Here is a 22969-nt window from a genome sequence, read left to right on the forward strand (position 1 = left end):
TTGTAATTTATCAGAGTATCACAGATGTTCAGAATTTAAGCGTAGTAGTAATATATTTTCTACTGGAGTTAGTGTCAAAACATATTAAAATTCTGTTTGTTTTGGAAAATAGAAACAGGTCTGTGACCTAGAAAGATACTTAGAATCCCTCTATTGATGATTCAGTGAAGTTTGAGCCAAGCAAAATGAAATTATTTATTTATTATGTGTTATGCATTGTATCTCGGCTCATACTGTTGCACTGACTTTTTTTAAAAAGATGTGTGAGTTGTTAATATTCTTTTAAATGTATATCAGTCTCATAAAGTTGATCAAGTAATTGTATGCTGTGTGATTCTTTCAAGTGAGACTAAAGCATATTTCTGCTTGTGCAAAAATCAGAATAGTATAGCGGTGCTAAAATGAAACAACTAACTCCTTGTGTTGCATGTGTGGAAGAGGACATATTTTTAAATTCCTTGTTAAGTAGATAAATATACTGATATGAGGTGCAGTTTAAATATTGGCAAGTAAAAAATGAAGACGTGCATGACTGCATTTGTGTACGAATGGGTACTCAGGTGCATGTTGAATACTCTTCTCCTGTAAAAACACAACATGTGAAAGGGAAAGGAAAGGATGGAAAGGGAACGAAAAGGAAGGAAGAAATGAAGGGAAGGGAAAATAAAACATAAGAGAGGAAGCAGGAAAGGAAGGGAGGGAATGAGAAACAAAGACGAGAAAGGAAGAAAAGAGAGAAAAGAGAAATTAAGAAAAAAACCAGTGAGAAGTAGGAAGAAAGAAAAAAGGGAGAGAGGGAAGGGAAGGAAGGAAGAGAAGAGGGAGGAGGGGGGAAGTCCCTTTTAAGTGTACTCTTCTGTTATCTGATGGGTTTACAGCCATGTATTCACATACCTTTTCCATTTAAGTAAGAGCTGCATCTGCCCTTGCCAGGTATGAAATGGGGAGCTGGAGGTTAAGAAGGATCTAGAAAGTCAGACAGGATAGATGTGATCAGAAGAGAATTTTTCAGGTTTCACCCTACCAACATCCCATTGTTTGTTTTAGACAGAAATATTTGACATATTTGATTAAAATGACAATTTCATAATTAGAAACCATGGAATGCTTTCTGCAAAGACTTCAAACTCATTCATTCTTGCATCAAAAACTATGTGAATACCTAACTGAAAAGTCTGTTCTTGACTTACGGAGAGCCAAAACTGCTAGATATGTACCAAGTGCTATTGTCTTCAATAGCCTTTTCTTTCAGGCATTGATCCTAATTGTCTGCTTAATATAATTTTACCTAAACCTTTATGTTTAGTTTTAGAAACTCAGTCTTTGACCCAAGAAAACTAACATCAATTTTCAGATTCATGTCTGCCCCCTTGACAGATGTCAAAAGAGTATCCTGTATCTTTGCTACCATTAGCAAAATAAGAAAGCAGTGAGTGAAGTAGAAAAATGTCTTCGTATCCTTATATATCTCAAAATTCTATTTACAGATTTTAGTTATGCTCGCTATTACGGTGATTCTTACCTGCAGTTTCAAGGCTTGCATTTGAACATGCAAAACTTCATCCACTTGGAATTTAAGACCTATAATCCTCATGGACTCCTCCTGTATATTGAACAGACACCAGAAACGACAGGACATTTTTTAATTCAGCTTTTCATCAACCATGGCACCTTACAGGTAAGACATCGAAATCTCCCACTGAAGGAGAAATAAGTAAAAGTTAGGATCTGGAGGGGGGGTGTGTCTGTTTTTTACTGTAGAAGATAGTAGATAGAGCTACAGAGAGTCTTGACATACTTCAGTATTTAAGGAAAATAGCTGTCAAACCTGCTATCCATTAGGGCAAATTCATGGCTAATATGATTAATATGTCTCACAAGAGGTGGTACTTGAGGAAAATTGAATAGTGATTATAAATGGGATGTCTCATATGAAAAGCACATATTAAAAGACAAAAATAAAGAATGTAGGTTTTGTCTTTATGACTGATGTGTATTAAGGTATTCTATTTTATATACAGAGCTTAAACTAACCGAACCTCCTCATGTGCAAGTTCATTAAAATTGTTATAAGGAAGGCTGTGGAACTGAGTGAATCGTAATAGGAAATTTACTGTGTAACAGAATAGAGTGTATCTGTTACCATGTGGCTCTGAGCAGAAACCTTTTACTTGGTCCATCATGTTAATTATCAGTTCCGCAGGATCACAAAAAGCATTTATTTGGCTTTCATGGACAAACTAAATAGGATTACATTTGTTTCTATAAACTTCAGGAGTAGAGTGTGTATCCCATTATATCTTTACCTTTGGCAAATTATTCCTTCTTTTCTGAGGAAGAGGTAAAGTTTGAGGTTTATGAAGACATGGGCATATACTAAAGAGGCTCTAAAAAGATATTAAAAGAGAAGTTACTTTTCCTATAATGGATCTTCCATTTTCCTGTTAAAAATTTCCAAAAGTTTGCCTGTCATTATATTCTTCTGTGACAATTGTGAAATGACTTAGGAACAACGTATTTGAGTTATATTTGCCTTCATGTTTAAAAAGCATGATCATATAAAAAAGATACATAAATTGCAGATAAACAGAAGAAGAAAATAACCTTTTACTTTAATTTGTTATATTATGTTTTATTATATTGTGACTATCTTTATCCAGAGCAAATGAGATTAGTCAGGGTCAGGAAGTTATCCAAGGTTTACAAAATGTTGATGACTTTAAGTCTATCTTACTTGTATTCATGTTACAGTAATGATGCAGAAAAACATTTTTCTAACATATAAGCACCATAAAATATGAAAGTACTTTAATTGACAAAAATCTATTCCTAGGTCCCAGTGTGCCATGTTAAAACTAATTGAATTCACTTAATCATTCACAAAGCTGGTCAATTAAATGTAGATTTAAAGCCCAATGAACAAATGGTTCTAAGCTTACAATCAAGCTACAATTACAAGTAGACAAACCATGAAATCAAGTGCTTGTTCACATTAGTATAGGAAATTAAATGGTGTTCCAGAATACTCAAGCCTGCATGCTACATTACGTGTTTGGAAGTGTAAGGAGGCCATAAAATGGTAAGTAAAATTCACCCGTGGCCAATGTTAATTTTAGCTGGGTTGCAGATGGTCAACTTCCTTGCAAATCACGCCCATAATATCTGATTGTACAATACACAAAGATTAAAGCATTTTCATGCATGGTAGGAAGCATATATGTATGCCTGTATATTTCTGGTACAATCGACCTCCTGATCTAGATCTTTAATTAAACACTGGTTTTCCTTGATACACATGACATCTTTCAGGGCTTTATGAAACCATTTGTTATTTTGAAATTCAAGTTCCTAAGCCTTTAACTGTTTAATTATTAGAACTTACGTAATAAAAGCATTTTTCCCACTTTGTAGTATCAGTTTTTATGCGATGAAACTGCAGAAGTCAAAAACATCACTACTACTGCTAGAGTGGATGATGGACACTGGTATAAAGTGCAAATTAGGTAAGTTTCATAACTTACTGTTCTCTGTGTTTACAATTGCTTTAAAGATGATTTAGGTTGGATAGTTAGTAAATGCCAGTGATATCATATCTCATTAGCTATGGGTGATACCTGAACGTGTGCGGTAAAATCATGTTATGGCAGTGTGGACTACAACAAATGCTTGGAAAGAGTGTTTAAAACTATAGTACAGTTGGGAACAGTGCTCATCACATCACTGTTGTGCTTAATGGAAATGAGTTTATTCTCATCAAAATCTTAGCAAACATAAACATTCAGGCAGGGAAGCTGCTGTTCAGTAACTTCAAGCTACTTAGTCCAGGAAATAGTTGGATTTCCAATGAGAATGTGACCCATAGAAAGATCTTGGAAAATAGGTAGTCAAAAGCAGCAGCATGACTTTAGTTGCTGTCACTTACTTGCAACTCATAGTAGCATGTATTACTCCTGTAAAAGTAACAGTCCTTGCGACTGAAGGAGGATAAAATGAAAGGAAAATCAGGTAGGTAGTATGTTTTCCACGCTCTTTGTACATAGATGTATTTAATGATCAAATGTCTATGCTGTTAGAATCTGCCACCTTTTAAGAACTTGGAAGAAAAAATTTGGTTTCACTTTATAGAAAAATTAGGCATGAGTCTCCTCTCCAGGTGCCTAGTTCTATCAGACAGTTTAAAATAGGTCCAAGTCCTCTAGTCCAGCAAGAAGAGAGCTACCTGTCTGCTTGTCTCTCAGGGGTAAATGACTCCCTAAAAAGTTTGTGAACGTGTACAGAAGGAACAAAAGCCTTTTACTGGAATAAGCCTTTTAGTTATATCTGTCCAAAAGCAGCCAAATGAAACACTTTTGCAGGGCAGCTGCAGCTGGACACTTTGCTTCTATAGGAAACCATAGTGATGATTGTATCCATTATATTGTGCCTTGCTGCTTCAAGTGTGGCAGTGAGTAGTGAGTGAGAAGGACCACAGTTTCTTGCTGCATTTCAGCAATCATTGCTATCATATTATTTTCCAGCATGGTAAACCAGGCTCAAGCTCCAGACCACACAGTACAACAATGCAGACTAATGCAGGGAGCAAAAGCCAGTAATTCACTGCAATTGTGTTTATCACGCAAAAAGGGAATAACATCAAACCAAACCATGGAACATAAAGTAAAAGCAACTGGAAGCTCCCCTCTGACCAGAAGGGAATGGAAGACATCTCTATGACACTGATAAAAGTGGGATTCTGTAAACTCTTGAATTACATATGCAGTTCTGCTAATTTCTATGGTTTGACTCCCTTTCATTCTCAAAATAGAGAAAGTAGGATTGGAAATTTTTTGGAGATTTAAAGATGATAAGGGCATTAAGCAGCTTCTGTATGAATGGTGACTAAAAGTCCATTGAAGACAACTAGGAAGTTAGACAACAAAGAAGTCTAAGAAATCTAAAGTGACACAGAGAAAGTGGGTAAGGACTGGAGACACAGAATTTTTAGTCTGATAGCTCATTTACTCCATTAGAATTCTATTGTTACTCCTTTTAATTGTTCATTTTAAGAAAGATTTAGGATCCTAAAGATAACAAACTTAAGAATACCTGGACCCTCAGTACTATTGGGAGACTTGAAGAAAAAAACCATCCCTTCCCCTGCCACCAGAGCATTAGGACTGCCATGTCACTGACATTACCTAGGGATGCGATAACTGCCATGATGTGAGTGTGCCTATTTTATGCATCTTCCCCCAGCTCCATCGAGCAGCAAATAAAGTGAATCTATAAATCAGCCTAAGGTAGTAGCAGAAAAAAAAAAACCCAACCCAGTTTGTATTTCCAGCCTTCCTTTTGACCCTAAAAAGGAAGGAAGAAAGAGTTATCTTCCTTCATTTGCACACAATGGTAATCATTTCAGGACAGCTCGGGTAAGATGGGACGCACTGATTTTTGCTGTTAAAAGAGAAGGAGTGCATACCATATATGGGAGTCAAGCTAATTATTAAGCAATTATTAATTACTCGTAGACTGGAAATGGCTTTGGACATTGTTTTAAGATGGTGTTGTGCAGCCACCACCAAGTTGGAGGGGGGAGTGTTGATTTGTTAGAGGATAGGAAAGCTCTACAGAAGGATCTGGACAGGCTGGATCAATGGGCCAAGGCCAATTATAGGAGATTCAACAAGAAGAAGTACCAGGTCCTGCACTTGGATCACAACAACCCCATGCAGTACTACAGGCTTGGGGAAGAGTAGCTGGAAAGCTGCCCAGTGGAAAAGAACCTGGGGGTGCTGGTCAACAGCTGACTGAACATGAGTGATCAGTGTGCCCAGGTGGCCAAGAGCATCCTGGCTGGTATCCAAAACAGTGTGGCCAGCAGGACAAGGGAAGTGATTGTCCCCCTGTACTCGGCACTGGTGAGGCTGCGTCTCAAATGCAGTGTTCAGTTTTGGGTCAATGAAGCTGGTGAAGGGTCTAGACAACAAATCTTATGAGGAGCAGCTGAAGGAACTGGGGTCATTTAGCCTGGAGAAAAGGAGGCTCAGGGGAGACCTTATCACTTTCTACAACTACCTGAAAGAGGTTGTAGTGAGGTGGGTGTCAGTCTCTTCTCCCAAGTAAGAAGTGACAGGACAAGAGGGAACAGCCTCAAGTTGTGCCAGGGGAAGTTTAGATTGGATATTAGGAATAATTTCTTCAGTGAAATGGTGGTCAAGCATTGGAACAGGCTGCCCAGGGAAGTGGTTGAGTAACCATCCCTGGAGGTATTTAGGAGACTGTAGATGTGGTGTTTAGGGACATGGTTTAGTGGTGGACTTGGCAGTGCTAGGTTAATGGTTGGACTCTATGATCTTAGAGGTCTTTTCAAACCTAAATGATTCTATGATTCTAAGATTTAAAATCTTAATGGCACAGAAGTCAGAAAGATTTGGTTAGAAATGGGTTATTTTCATCTAGTGCATCTTGACATGTGCTTGATTTAATGAAGAAAATTTATGTGCTGTATAGAAAAGTATAATAACCACTACCTTACATACTTACTTCTGTGTTAACAATCAAATATATATTTCTTACAATTCGATTTGATAGATTCAGTCTTGAAATATGTTACTTGTAATCAACTTTAGTATAATACAACATAGTAAAATAACTTTGGTGAAAAATTGCCATAGCATATTCAGCAGTTGTCTAGACCTCTACAACTATTATTTAGTCTTCTCATAACTGATTTGCAGTGAGATAAGTAAGTTAAGTTTTGAACAACAGTATCTGGGAAGTCAGTGAAGTCAGGATGGGAATGTAGTTGACACTGAATACTACAACATAGTGGCTATGCACAATGTGGGATTTTCTTTGTTCTGCAGATGTTAAGTATTATGAAGAGACATCACAGGCAATAAAAAAAAATATTTTGTACCAATTTGTTGAAATAAAATTGCTCATTCTCATTACTTAATGTATTCTGAACTGTTTGGAACCTTTTTGATGTGGCCCTGTGATGGAAAGGTTTGTGTCTTTCAGATTCACTAAAAGCAATGCATTTCAGCTACTGAAGATAAGCCATCTGCAAATGATATACTGCCTCTACAATATCATGTTAAATTAAAGAAATAGTCTTAAAAGTAGTGTGTTGTGTAATACAAGTTGAAATACAGTGGAAATTAGATAGTGACATCTTCCTTTTCTGCTTACAGAGGAAATGTTACTGCTTCCTTTGTCCCACAAAATTATTCCTGGTGTGACTCAAAGAAATACCACACCTTTTAATGCTTTTAATGCTTTAATAAATATGCATGTTACTGTCAGACACTGTGCTATATCCAGTTCTCATAGTTCACCAGAATATTCGTGCTGGAAGTAAAATGGAAACATTGCTGAAGTAAATTTTTCATGATGATGGACTATTGTGGCTACATTTACAACAGTTTAATAAAATTGGATATAATAGGACGACCATATTAGATAAAAAATCTGGGATAGCTTGAATAATTTGTGACAGGATATAAGTTTTTGCCTCAGATTAGTCTTACTTTATGGCACTAGCTGCTAAAACCAACACGTTGACAAGGTTTGCCTCAGAGCAGTGCCTGAGAGTTCCATTTTATGTGTAAGTTTACTAAGCCCAGCTGTTAATGGAAATCATCGCAGCTATTTCACTCACATTTCTGACTGTACTGTTTTGGCTTTCTTAAGGTTACCAGGGAAGTGAAAGAGATACAGTGAAAAATTGATATAGACAATATCCCACAGTGTTTAGATTTCTGCAGGGTATTATGAATGGAAGGAAAATTTAAGACTCAAGCATTGGGAAGTTTACATGTTTGGTTTTGTTATGAAGATACAGTTACCTTACTGGCAATGCAGGGGATGCTCTACCACAGTCTTCTCATTCCAACCCTTATAAAACTGCCTCATTAACTGCTGTAACATTATCTTCTTCAGTCTTCATCACCAAAACAACTTGATAAAAAATTTGTATTGCAGGAACAGGCTGAACTGCAGCAGCATTATTCGAAATTCGTCCTTTTCTTGGTCTGCTATGCTCCATTTCAACAACTATTATTTCATTACTGATAATAATAGTTTCCTTGATTAAATAAAAAACATTTTTTATTTTATTTTAAATGTCAGATCACAGTTGTCAATTGCTTTAGCAAATCTATCAGTTTATAAATTGATTATGCAGTAGATATCACAAATACAACTTCTTTGTTAAAATTAGTCTATCCACTTTGAACTTGTTTTTTAAGTGACCGTGACCATTAGGATTAGAAAATGGGTGTAGGTGCTCCATCTGTCTAGAAACCAGCTTCAAAATGTGACAGTTCACTTCTTTTAAAAGTGCATCATTCTTCTTTAGCTCCTAATGTTTGTAATTTGAGGTTTGCACTAGTTAACTGTAGGACATTTGGTGATTGATTGTCTTGGTTTTGAGATGTAGATGTTTTTTGATTCCTCTAGTCAGAAAGAAATTCTTCTAATCATGCCATAATGCAACATATGCTCACTCTGGAGCTTGTATATTGTTGGTTTTGATGGCTTTTTGTGAAGGCCTTAGATAATCCATATGGTGCAAAATATGCTGTATTTATTATCCTTCAGAATGTGCTACAAAGCTCATATTTTCCCTAGGGCTTTCAGGCAGGTAAGATAGGCAGATGTCAGATAAAATGGTTAGAAAAAAATTCAGCTGCTTCTCTGTATTGGTTTTCGGGGTTTTATTTCATTTTTATTGGAAATTCCTATTTTTATCTTATCAGAAAGTTACCAAACGTTGGCCTTCATTTTTAACATAACAGCGTATAGGTGAAGAGGCCATCCATCTGTTGTTTCATGTATGATTTAAATGCCATATACTCTACTTCATGAAAACACGCTTAATGAGTCATCTCCTCCAAAACTAGTATAAGCCAGAAGATATTAATAGCAATGGCTACTGTTTAATTACAGAAGTGAATTCAGTATTTATAAAACGTGGTAAGAAGTGTGTTCCTGATACAGAATAGCTTCATTCTCTTTTCATTTTCTTGTCCGCTCCCAAGGAAGGTATCAATGGTTTTGCATCAGCTGCAAGACATTTCTTGAAGTACTCGGACACATGCATGGTTAAGCTTGACATATTTATTACCAATACAAATGATTTAGGGAGTTGTTGCACCTCTAAACTGGCCACTGAATAAGTCCTCACAAACATACTTTCATAGCTGTGGCTGTGTTGATCTATTTTTTTTAGTCCCTCCTAAAGAGCCTAGTGCAAAACTAGGAGTGATGAAATGCAACACAAGTGCAGACTTATCTCATAATTTCTACTTTTTGTATAGTCTGAAACTTTACCCAGCTCAGTGGCCTTACTTGGAAGAAGTCAAGTTTATTACATTTTGTTCAATTTATTTATGATTTATTAACACTGGTAATAAAAAGACATTTCTTGTTTCCTAAATTCCACTGTATCTTGATTCCTAATGAGGTTATATCTGCTACTTACTGTCTCGTATCCGCTGCAGAGGCTAAGTCAATGACAACAAACTGATTTGAGAATACAGTTTAGGTGCAGAGGCATTTATATTTACAATGGAATAAAAATTATGTAAACTTTTGAAATAATGATACTAATGTCAAGACCTGCATTTTAAAGGTGGAAAATAGGAATGACTTGATAATGAAGTGTGAAGAAAATTGGAAGGATTCTTTTTTTTTCTTTTGGTTTGGGTTTTTTTGGACCAAAAGAGAAAGAAATTCAACGTAAAATACTTACGGTGACTATCGCACAGATGAACAGGAAGAGGTGAAGAATATCCCCCCCCCCCCCCTCCCCCCGGACATTCTGGAATACATCTGAAAGGAAAAAGATACTGACTTCGCAACAGCAAAGAGCAGCTGTTGGCACAAGAAAGTCAGAAATTGGAAGACTAATTTCTAGGTGCTCAAGATTTTTGTTACACAGTGACACTATTACTCCTCACTAGCTAAGCATGCCAGTGCCACAGAAATGGTGAGGCTGGATTGAAGCTAGAGAATCAAAGGAGATTCTTATTTATGAACTGTGAGATTATAACCAAATACAAATCAGAAAACACTAAATAGAGGAAAAGTTTTGAAATCTTGCTAGATAGAATATATCTTATGTGTTTTCCAGCTCACTCTGCTAACCTGTGCAGTGCATTTAGAAAAAATTAATTTGATTTTAATCCTTTCACAGATAAGTAGAAGGGGAGCCGAGCAAATAATGTTCCCTCCTGTGACTAATTTTATTCATTACTTTATCTCATAAATGCTTGATAATTTCAATGTAACTTAATGGATCTTTCTATTTGGAGGTCAAGTGTTCAAAATAAATGGTGGTGCTTCTTAAGAATAAATGTTCGATCAATAATGATTTTCAGATTATACTATTTTTTTTGTCCAGGAACCTAATCATCCCTTTTTAATTACTTAAAGCACTATAGAAGTGACTTTGTAGGTGCTAGAGAGGAATAGCAATGTAAATACAAATACAGCATCTCACTCAAAATCATCACAACAGTTAAACAATAATAAACTCAGATAAGCGAACTGGTCTATACATACGTTGATCTGAGAACGCATTGATGATATCTACTGCTGAAGAAATACTAAGGAAAGTGATAAGGTGATAGCCAATCAATGAAATTATACTTCCCCGGTTTGCTTTGTGAGTAAGCATAGATTTCTGTAGCTGAAGAGTTTCATGTACAGTGTATCAATGCGCATATCTTCTATTAATCTTAGGAATTTTCAAAGTACCGGTTTATTTAAAAAAAAAAATCATCTTTAACTTCAGTAGTAGAACTACTTTACCTAAACTATTATCTATTGTATGAAGTGTCATTATTGTGAAAGAATTATAATTTTATTTCTAGTTTCACAAACTATTCATTTTTTTTCTTATAATTCCTTTTTTCCTCTGCCTTCAGTAGAAAAAGCAAAGAAACAACAAGCCCTCTCTTACTGGCTGTTGCACATCACTAAATTCCATATCTTTTAGAGGTACCATCTCGAAAATTTATGTATTTGCTGGAGGCTTTTCCTCAGGCCACTGTGTCCTTAGCTGGTTCTCTGTTTAAGCATATTTAGATCCTGTTCTGTCCTATGGGATCTGTACAGTAACTCTTTACTTCATTCTTCACATTATTTAACTCCAGACTGTTCATACTTTTATTCTTAGAATTACCCAAATTGCTAGTTTTTAAAACAAGGTAGTAACAACATGACTGACATCTTTTATACATTTGAAATATTTTTTTCCTTATAAAAAGTAGTAGAACATAACAGTGTCCTATTTCTGAATGGCTTTTGCAATTCGGAGAGCAGACATAATATGTATATATACAACAATCCAGTAGTTTCCCATACATTAAATGTGCTGAGCCCTTTGACTTCCTAAACAAAGGGATTTAAAATTCCCGTGTTTTCACCTGTTATGTCAATATATTTTATACAATATATGCATACTAATTAAGAGTAAATACAATGTTATCACAAAGGAAGCTTAGGGAAAAAACAATGTAGAATTTTAAAAATATTTTATAGAACTTCTTTTCCCCTCTATGGATGAGCATGTTATGTCATTTGAACACTACAGAATAAGGTACCATCGGCTATCGTTTTCATCTGAGAGAACCTCAAGAAATTTTAGAAATTTATAACTTCAGGCCAGAAGGGACCACTTATTTGACCACCAAGGGACCACTGGGTTGACCTGCTCTATGACACAAATGATGAATATTTTGTTCAGAAAGCCATAGACTTCAGTTAAATCAAACCCTTCAGTTTCTTAAATATTTTCCTAAGATGCATTCTACTGTGTTCACCTCTTCCTAAATCCACAGCACTGGTGAGGAATTTATATATCAAAATTATTCTGGCTGGCAAACCCCAGCCAGTACTTCAGTGAAAAGCTGAAAATAAAAGCTGGGTGAAGATTCCTTTCTGACCCTGCTAGCCCCATGTCACAGGTATGTGACCCTGACTATATGAACGAACAGTGGCAGACATGAGAGGTGTAATTCACTCTCACCTCAAAGATATTTTTTTTACCTACTAGATATCTTTTCACCACAAAACTCAAGCTCTGCTATTTGAGAGATGGCTCAGTGAAAGGAGAAACAAAAATAATTAGCCAGTTCTGTACTGGGAGAAAAGCGCTGTTAGTCACTGCACATTGCATCCGGAAGCCTGAAGGCGTAAGTTTTATTAAAGTCATTGTACTGAGGCAGATAGGAGGCAGAATATTTGAAAGATGATGCAAACTGTACTTTTCTTGCTGAAGAAAGAGGGATATGCAGAGAGCAGGACAAGCGGTGTAGCTGCCTTGTTTATTCAGACAGTGCTGTGTGGGTACTGTACGCTGTAGCTCCTACTTGGTAAGAAGGAAGGTGTCTTTCTACTGCATCCTGCATGGTTCCCTTTCAGAGGCCCCTGGAGGCAGAGAGATTGCAAATAAGCTTTCTCTCCCTGAAGGACAGGATGGAGCTTGCAGAGAGTCTGCAGCAACAGTGCAGACTGGGAAAATCCTGGGGAAAAAAAAAAAAAAAAAGCAGAGTTTGCCTGCTGTAGGAAGCTAGCACTAAGGTGAGCCTTGTATGACCATGGAAGGAAGGAGATTTTCTTCTAGGGCCAACAGTGTATAGTGAAGAATTTATTCTAGTTGCAGACTAAATTTGCTTTCAGGCCTTTTATGTAATCTATCACACTTATTTCTACTTTTTTTTTATTTAAACATTTACCTTTTAAAAATATGTCTGTCTTGTGCTCTAAGTAAAGTCTGTCTTTAAAGAGAGGGCTTTTTCTGTCTTTTTGGAGAAGTTACTTCAGCAAAAGGGGGACAATTGAGAATCCCTTCTAAGTGAGACTTTGCTTCAGTAAGACTTGATTGTTTTTTCCATGTTCAAGCTGCTTTGTTCTTCTTCATTTCTTTCTTCTTGTTTTTTGGGGTTTTTTTGTTGTGTGGTTGGTTGTTTGGTTGGGGTTTTTTTGGGGGTGGGGTGGGTTGTGTGTGTTGATTTTTTTGTTGGTTTGTTGTTGTTGGTTATCTTTAATCTGGTTACTGACTCCTGTGGGCAGAGCTTATCGAGAGAACTGATCCAGTTAAAAATACATACTTTTCTTCGTTTTCAGCTGAATTATTTCCTTAATGCATATTGCTGCACAAAAAGGGGGAAGAACATACGAATGCCTGTGGAATAAAAGCTGGAACTCAGTCCTTTGCCTGAATTGCCAGTCAAACCACGCCTACAGATATATAAGAGATGCCAGTGAGATGATCCAGGCTCCACCACATCTACTGTACATATTCACAGTCCTTCATTCACTTTCAGAATTCTTCCAAAATGTTGGCTTAAAGCTTGTCTTCTTAAAATGAGCAATTTAACTTTCTTTCAGAAGCAAGGTTTTGTTCAGAAAAAAACCCATGCTGTTATACTGCTGATGTTACGTGACCATACTCCTTTCAAACAAACACTGTAGTGAACATCTCAGTTCTGCATTGCTAGACATGTCAGAATACCCTTTACAATTCTGAAATATCTACAAGCGCTTGATTCCCTCAACAAGAACTAAGGTTTCACAGAGATAGAAGGAATACTTGAAATGGACAAAATCTAGAAATGATGATAGAGAAACTTGGCATTAATATTTTCATAACTGTAGTTAGTTTCCAGAAATTGAGGATAATGAAAGTAGCCTTTCTTCTTGCATATCTGTCTCAGTATACAAAAAACCTGCACTGATCAAATCTCCTAATAAAACAATAGATTAAGGCTAAGTGCATTTGTTTGCAGCTAAATAATACTTTATTTTGCATCAATGCAGTGTAAAAAACCTTTAATTGGAATGAAAAACTGTCATGAAATCAAATCTCAGTATGTGCATGTTATATTCCGGAAAGTGACTGTTTTTTCATAAATTTCAGGTGAGTCAACAGAGAATAAGCAACTGCCTTTTTCTAACAGTGAATAACAGTTGAATGTAGTGGATTTAATTATACTAAATTGATCATAGTAACAGTTAATAGCAACTTAATACCATCAATTAGTTTGATACAAACTGTTGTTTTACATCTTCTGTAAGATAAAAGCTTATTTAGTTAGTCATGCCACATCTTGGGTACAAATCATCTTCTATACCTTCTCAGAGCTCTGCCATCAAAGGAGAAACCCACACATTAAAATTTAGAATCATCAAAGAGACAAATCTGTGGTGTATAGTGATCTATTCTTGTGCAGATTATTTAACTAATTAAATACTAAAAATATTTCTGTCATTGCTACTTACTTTTAGTTTAGATCTTAAAAGAGCTTGTTAGTTTCACTTCTAAGACTAAAAATCTACTTTAACTTCTTATTGCAGGAATAGAAACAAAAACAGTAGAGTAAGACTTCAATAACAGACAACATGCCTAAATCTTTGTTCTATGTTATTTTCTGAGGAACATCAAAGGATCCTTATGGATACTAAAAGTGTGTTCGGTCTTCTGTGGCTGCCTTGGCCCCGTGTCACAAGCATAAAAATTATATTAAGGAAAACACAGGCAGGATATAGAGACCAGAAATAATGTTGGCCTGCAGAGTTGATAGAAATACAAATTTCCACTGTGTAACTATCTTCTTATTCAGTACAGTCTTTCAGTGTCAGTTGAAATAAAATGTCAGTGTTGCGAGTCAGATCCGACTCTGAACTTGACACTGTCTTAATGCTTGAAACAGCACTCTAACTTGGGCCAAACTTTTCACAAAATGACACTTCATATATATCTACATCAACTTGAAATAAGTGCGTATTATTTTCTAAGTTTAATTTCTGTAAGTGGTATTTAAGTTTGTTAGAATGTCAGCAGCAGGAAACCTGAAGCTCTCCAAACAGCAAAGACAGAAATGGCCAGAGGCGTAGATCATTGGTTTTTTTCTCTAGCTAAATCCATAGTAGTAAATGAAACTAAAATCTGAATACTGTTCTCTGGACCTGAGGCCAACTGGCAGGTCCAGATCACATCTATAAAAATACTTACTGCGAAATGGATGGCAACATTTAAACTGGAAATGATTCCTGAATTGCACCAACCGGTGAACTTTTTCAGTTTTCAGAATTGAAGGGATAGCTAGCCTGGGTGGCAACTGTAACAGGAACTGTGGTAACTTCATAAAAATGTGTATGATTATGTGTCAGGACTTCAAACTCATGTTGTGGACCTCTTCAGCTTAGTAATGTCAGTGTAACCTCTGAGAAAAAAGTAACAGGGTGCCATATTTATTCATTCCTTAGAATATTAAACAAATACTATTTTTTCCCCTCTGTATTCTTAGAGGAATTTACATCATGCCTTGTCATTAGCTTCATAGTTCTTATTTATTTAGTTAAATCACTCTCTAAGAATAGACTAGCAAGTCAGCTCCAGGTCCAGGAAATATGAGTCTGCTGTCAGAGGGAACGAGAAAAAATATGTTGTTGACTCATTAGTTCATCTGCAACATGAAAGAGTCTGTCAACTGGTGTCTTAGTAGGGCACAGTCAACACCAACAGATGTGAGCAGTCGAAAATGATACATCTTACTGCAGACTGAAAATTTAATGACTGCGCGTGTAACTGGGATATTTTCTGAGATTAATATGAGATTCTGTCTTATTGCTTAAATATTATTAGCACAGGGTTGAGGGTTTTTTGCTGAATAAAAATGTCACAGGACTGTAGAATCGTAGGACGATTCAAGCTAGAAGAGACCTCAGGAGGTCTGTAGTCCAACCTCCTGCTGAAAGCAGGGCCAGCCATGGGGTCAGACCAGGTTGCTCAGGGCTGTATGCAGTTACGTTTTGAAAACCTCAAAAGGTGAAACCTACACAGCCTCTCTGAGCAGAGGTCCAGATTTTTCATTCTTAAAGTTGTCTCAAACACCCTTACAAAGCCTTAAGGGTTTCAAAACCAGTGCTGAGTCAAAATTGATCCCACCTTTTAAATGTGCATTAAGAAAATGTAACTCTTAATTGTCTGTGAAAATAGGTCTATTGTTGTGTTGCAAGTTTACAAAAAAAAAAAAGCATTCTATTGCAGGGAGCAGTTGGAGTATGAAACCAGAAAATGAAAACTACTAGGTACTGAGTGGAAAGAGGGAAGTGTTGCTTTGGATGTTTTGAGCTATGAAATCTGTAAAATAATAATCAGACACAGCAAATATGCAGTGTGTTTCTCAGCTTTAATTAATCAGTTGTCTTCAATAAAATCAGGGAACTTTGATGTTTGTTTTTTAGAATATATGATAGTAAAACCTATTTAATTATTATAGTTCACAACTCATATTTGATACAACTGTTTGCAAACCTGCAGTTGTTTTTGTTTAGTAGATTGAATGCTAACATTACATCTGCAATAGTTCAGACGTAATTAGGTAATTGTTTATTGTCATTTAGCATGACCACGTTTGAAGTGAAATTGCTAGACATGGGTGAAAGTTTCAATCTTGTTTCTAGAATAAGAGATTTCCTTTTCTTATCAGGAAAACCAGATTAAAGGAGCTTTATTCCCAGCAAGACTTGTCCATGCTGGGAATGCTGGTCCAAGACTGGAGCAAGGTTCTGCTTTTATTCTGGGCAATACAATTAAGAGTCAAAACAGAGTCAAGAGCCAAGGAACTTTATTTGCCTGACAATAGGTTTGCAAATGCAAAGGAGAGGGAGCCAGAGATAAAGAGAGAAAGGAAGGAAGGAAAGAAAGAAACAAAGAAAGAAAAAATGAATGAATGAATGAATGAAAGAGATCACAGCAATAGCTGCCACCCTGGAGCTGCAGTGTCCCAACAGTCTGATTAGTTTCCAAGTCCAGTGTGGGAACGTTCTGTCTGATATTGGTTGGTTCCGTTCTTTTATAGGGTTGTCATGAGCTGTTCTGCTTTACCACAGCTTCCACCCGGTGGTGGTGTGCGTGCCCAATACCATCAGGGGGTCCTCAGAGTTCTCCAGGCTCCTCGATGCCCCTGACGCCGGGTCTGGGGGCACGCAGAGGGGTTTGGTTAGGTTTCTCAGGATTAGCTCCCCCCATTGCTCCATGGTGTCAGTCGCTGGGTTTCCTGCCTTGACAATGTTGAGAAACATTTGCTGTGGTGATGCTGTGAGTTTCCTGCCATAGCAATTTTGAGACAAACTTCTGTGGTGATGGTGGTTCTCACTAACACAAGACTGCATGGCAGGACTGGCACTTAGTACTTTATCTAGACATCCTCCTTTCCCTCCTCCTCTTCCCCCATTTGTTTTATTACCTTTTTACCATTTTATCATAATCCCAAACATGTCATTTAATCATCACTAACAAATGTCAGTGAGCAAGAACATTATGTGAAAGGATTTGGATTTCATGCAGACATTGTCATGTTTAGGTACTGTTATCCCAACAGTTATCAAATTATTATCTGACCTTTCCATCCTTCCAACCTGCGAGGCATTGGGCAATGGATTTAATACTGTTTAGACAGCATGCATCTTCAGGTTATAATTAATAAGCCAGTATTTAATCATTACATTTGTGTGAATGCAAATGAGAAAACTGTGAACTATTACTGCTGGGTTGGACTGAGGCACAATTACTGGTAGCTTACCCAGCAAAAGTGCTTGAGAGTTGCTGTATGCATTTCCACATTTATAATTATGCAAAAAAGTTTGTCTTCTTACTTGACCTTTAAAGCACCCAATGTGCTGATTGTAGAAAACCCGTTTTAAAAGCTTGATGGAAATTTCATAGAGTGTATATATGACCTGATGATAGTATCATCAGCAAATGCTAAACAATAATGGTTTAAGGTTGTTATTCTGATTTGGCCAGACCCTGCTAGATTCAATCAAGCACAATCAGAGGTGCAAGGCTGACATTTTAACAAGCTGATGGTGAAGGCAGCTCATGCTATTGAATTGCATTAACTTGTTTTCTGATATGTAGTACTTGGAATGAATTTCAAATTATATTTTTATATGCACACAAAAATATATCTGCATATCCATCATATAAGCTATTAAGGACGAACTAAAAAGCATGTCTAAAGTTATCATGAAAAGAGCTAAATCTGTAAATCGGGTGCTTGTGTAATAGAAGTATATACATGGTCACATAACCAGTTACAGCATTAGCATTGCAAACTGTGTAGAAGAAACTGTACTTAAAAACAAAACAAAACAAAGCAGTTGTTTGGGCAGCTTTCCTTCATTTAACACATCTGTTACATGAATTTAAAAAAATTAAAAATGCCTATCAGTTCCCTTCCTGACCCTATTGCACTCTGATCTCAAGAATTATGTTGCGTTAAAACAAGTCTGATTTAAAATATTTCAGAAAGATTGCTGTCTTATCATTATGATTTTATTCATAAAGATTATATCCTTTTATAAGAAAGAAAAGAAAGTTTAGATATTTAAACATCAATAATTTTTTCCTTAGAACTCTTACTGCAGCTTTCTGTTGTAGCATGAATATATCCAAGATGTCACGCAGGGTTTAAACCTTAGGAAAAACTGCTTGATCATTGCAAACAGAGCTACTGAGAATGTATGTATGGGTCACCCACATTATCACCAAACTTCCTTTTTAAGCAAATAATCAAAATGGTGTGCTGCAGAACTTTGTGTATGTGCTTAGACATACAACCATTGCATAATATCTATAAAATGTGATAGGAAAACATTGGTTTTTCTCCTTCGTGTTCGCTATTAATTAGTGAGTTTAGAGAAAACTTTGTAAAAATTGAGGAGGAATAAAAAAATCCCCTGAACTGATCCCTTAAGAAGTTTATTTTTAGTCTACAGAATTAAACCCCCTATTTATTTCTCTTTAATATTGATTTTAACAACAGAATGAAACTTTATGAAGTTGTTTATCATAGGATGGACAGGCCATTTTGCTTACAAAAACATTTATAATCCTTTATGTTAAAAGACTGATACTATGCTTGCATATTTTTCTGAAAGTATCACCAAAACAGAATTATATGGAAAACAAACATAGAGAATTTTTTGCAAAGGTTGCTGATGTTAAGTCTCAATCCTCTCAATTAAAATATGATAGAAGACCTTATCAAACAGCGTGAGAAATCCTTTATGTATCATTATCTGACAGAAGATGGTGAAGAAAACTTTCCATGTTCTTTTTGTAACTAATAACTTGCAGAAGCTAACTTTGCATTATCAAAGATAAACTGAATTCACATGTTACTACAGCATCCTAGTTAAATTATAGACTGTTGCTTTTATAGGGTTTTCTTGGTATATGCTGTTTCCATACAGATTGTTTTTCTAGCACCTGTATTACAAAGGCACTTCAATATTTTTAAACATACAGCTGATTAAACTCCAGTTTGGTTTGTGTGCAGAGAAATTCCTACCTGAGAGACTCTTGTTTAGTTCTGATGTTTCTCCACTGTGCTTTCTTTCATGAAGAGACAGTGGTTGCTGCCAGTTGGTTATTGGAATGTGAATGAGCTTTGCTTTATTAAAAATAATCATAAATTGAACAAAACTAAATTGTTTACCTTGCCTCTTCTGTTTATTTTTAACAATTTATGCCTGCTGTTAAGAGCAACGCTTTTTAAAGAGAGTGTGTGGATGGGGGGAAGTAAAAGCGACTGTATGTATTAATTTCAGGACCTAATGTTACTGCCTTCAGTTTTAGGAATGATGCTTTTGAAGGTAAGTATTACAGATAATAGTATGTCTACACTCTAAAATGCAGTTTATTTTAAATTGCTTTTCTGGATTATATTTTTTGTGATGAAAAAGAGGGATATTTAAAATATTTGAGGTCAGTAGATGTCTTTTTTTTTTCAAAATTACAAAGCCTTCTTGTAATTGTTAAAAATTGTCTAACTTTTTTATTCAGCCATTACTATGTGCTTTGGGTTTTTAGCAATTACACTGCTCAGATTTACAATGTGGCTTGATTTTAATGAAGTCAAACCCCAAAGACATACCAATTTACCGCTTGTTATACAGCTTCTTTTGTGTTCATAGTGTTTAATATAAAACCAGCTATTTACTTAATTTTCTTTCCTCATTGGTTTAGTAACAGCCTAATTAATTTGTCAGATAGTGGTGTAAACTATATATGGTGGTAAAACGTGCCTGTTTCTAAATTTATGCAGGCAAGGCATAGTATCATGTGAAGCAGAAATGTCGGTCCTGGAAACATCTGCAAAGACAAGTAAACCTAGAAATTTCTGGTCCAGTTCATATTGGCTTGAAACAGGATCCATATTTGTTGGTGGTTTGCCTCATCATTATGCAATAAAACAGGTATTTATTTCCTTATTATTTTTATTTAAGATGTTTGTTATTTTGGGAGTGGTATATTGAATAGACTATAAGAGACTTTATGCAAAAAGTAAAAATTACAGTTTTTTGAGGATTACATCTAAGGGATGATTATGGTCCCTTGCAGAGTTCTGCTGGTGCATGGGACTTTGGTAAGTTAACAGAAACAGCATTCTTGCCTGAAGATACAATCTACAATCCTGTTTGACTTGAGTAGGCAGAGTTAAGGAGCAAGTACAATTAAATTTAGAGGACGTACCTGTTATCTCAGGTGCTGGTTCTGTGGAAATGTGAAAAGTGTGACTGCACTGGGTTTTGTAAAGAAAGAGGCTCTCTGCTTGCATTGTGGGCTGGCACAGAGAGGTGTGTGTGAAAATGGGCCAAGCCAGTGAGAGTTAACCTGTGGAACTGCATTAATGAATGAGAGGTATGGTACAGGAGCTTGAACTTGAGGCCCTGTATGCAGCTAGGGAAACAGCATGTGCAGGGGTGAGAAGTAATATGCACTAGGGCTTTCACAGTGCTAGGGAAGAACAGTACATACAGGGGTCATGCAGAGCGCTGGAGAGAGGTGGATCATTCCTGAATTGCTGTTATGGAGGAATTTGGGGTAGAGAGTTAAGCAACTTACAATGTACAATTTTTTTTCAAAGCAGGTTGAGTATAGGTAGTGATTTCTCTTTTAGTCTGTGACACTCAAACTCCTCACACGCACACAGATCAAAGTCCCAGCCCCTGTAATTTCAGACTGGCACCATACACCCAGGGGGCACTCAGTCCAGCTCCTGGCAGCATGGCCCCTATACAAAGCACATCCCAGCTGGCTCAGCCTTCTACATTTTGTCAGGTGTCTGAGTATGGAGTCCCCTTCTGCACTCAAGGGGCTATTGTCATAACTATGTATACATTTTTAAACCTAAATTGTTGCCTTAATGTGCCAGTGGCCTTGCCAGTCACATAGTCCCAAATCTGTCTCTGACTTCCCCCTTATCTAAAGCCAGCCTGGATTATTTCAGCCTCTGGTTTCATGTCTCAAATATGTTATCAGAGTGTAAAGGTATTGCATAACAAAGATTATCTGTCTTCAGTGGGTTTCTACACATTATGAAATAAACTACACTTTGCGCTGGGCCGCTGTAGTCCAGGTCTCACTTATCTGATCACTGATCTTTGGGTAGCTGTCATCACTGTAACAAAGTTAATCTGTGGGTTTTTTGTTTTCCCAGTGTACAGCAGAATCATGTAGTCAGAGCAGGACATATGTAGTCCAGGTTTCATTTCTTAAGCCATACTTTTGGGTGGACTTCACCCTGTGACAATTGTTTTAACGTTTTTATTTCTGTTCTGTTCTTCAGTAGGTGAAAGTCATCTTATAATGAGCAAATAGAGTAATTTCAAGCACAGATGTGGTTTTGATGCTGTTATTATAATGCAGCATTTCTAGATTGCTTTCACCGTATGGTAAATTGTACAGTAACTGATGAAGTGACAATATTGTGAAATCCAACTTAAAAGTCCTTGTGAGTAGGTGCTTTTAAGGTTGTAAAATACTCAGCCAAAAGTGTACTTCTAAATACCACATATTGGCATTAAAAGAACATGTCAAATAGTATTTGTATTTATATAATTTTCCCCTTAATTCAAATGTTCATACACAAACTATACATTCATCTGGAATAATTTATCCTATTACTTGCATAAATGTATCTTAAAGAAAAGTTCTATATTAATAAGATATCAGAAAATTATAATTTAGATGTTTAAATGACCTGTCTTCTAGAAGCTAAGAGAAATATTTTTGGGGATCCCCCAAAGACTTTATAGTGAAGGCTTAGAAAAGCTCAGTCCATGGAATGTATTTAAGAGCAGGTAAAAAAGCGATTTGTTTGAGGGTTATACGCAGTAATGTGTATGTGAGAGGGAACTTTGAGATGGTAAATAGCTCTTCACTAAGGCAAAATAAAATCCAGAAAAATACGTTTACCTTAGATGAGTCAAAATAGAGATAAAACACAATGGTCTAAGGGTAATTTACTGCTAAAACATTTTTGTCTATATGTGTTTTTGATTGTCATATCAAGATGAGCTTTCTTTTTTTAAGGATGTTGCAGTTTTATTCTTAATGCAGGATTAGTAAATGAAATGTTATGGCCCATGATTGTTATTTAGATTAAGTAATAGATGTGGGAAGTGTGCAAGTGCTCAAGCTGGTGACACTTAAGCTCTATTTAGTACTTGGAAAGCATATGTTCATATAACTTCCCCAAAAAGTAAAAATACATGCTCAACCCCCAGTTGCATCTCTAGTTTTCCATGAAGGTTTTTTGCAGTGCATTGCTTTCTGTTTGAGATTACCTCAGCCTTTTATTTCTTTATTTTATAACTTGATTTTCTTTGCTCATTTGTGATTTTTGTCTTCATTTTGATCTTAGTGTCTCGTTTTGCTTTATTTTTACTTTTTTATAGCTTTGGGCAAGTTTAATTTTCCTTGGCTTGTCTATCAAAGTCTGTTGGCTACAGGCCACATACAGTCTATAAAGGCTATATTTTTCCTTTTTGTCAGAGAATGGAGAACCGCCTGTCAAAGTTCTCTTTATGTGGGCTTTTCAATCCCAGCAGTAGGAAACCACTCCAGGAAGTTTCCTTCTCATCAGCTTTGACCCAGGCAGTCAGGCTTCTATTGTAACACCAT

General features: G+C 36.3%; 1 protein-coding gene across 1 annotated transcript in view; it reads left to right on the plus strand.

Annotated features, from left to right (window-relative positions):
- The window catches only part of EYS (eyes shut homolog), an 872029-nt gene that overhangs the window by 564320 nt on the left and 284740 nt on the right, over window positions 1–22969 (plus strand). The window contains exons 32-34 of the mRNA XM_056343434.1: window positions 1488–1678; window positions 3412–3503; window positions 20109–20259. Of these exons, the coding sequence (XP_056199409.1) occupies window positions 1488–1678; window positions 3412–3503; window positions 20109–20259 (434 nt within the window). The remainder of the gene's footprint in view (window positions 1–1487; window positions 1679–3411; window positions 3504–20108; window positions 20260–22969) is intronic.

Source organism: Falco biarmicus, chromosome 6 (genome assembly GCF_023638135.1).
Source record: "Falco biarmicus isolate bFalBia1 chromosome 6, bFalBia1.pri, whole genome shotgun sequence".
In the NCBI taxonomy this organism is placed as follows: domain Eukaryota; kingdom Metazoa; phylum Chordata; class Aves; order Falconiformes; family Falconidae; genus Falco; species Falco biarmicus.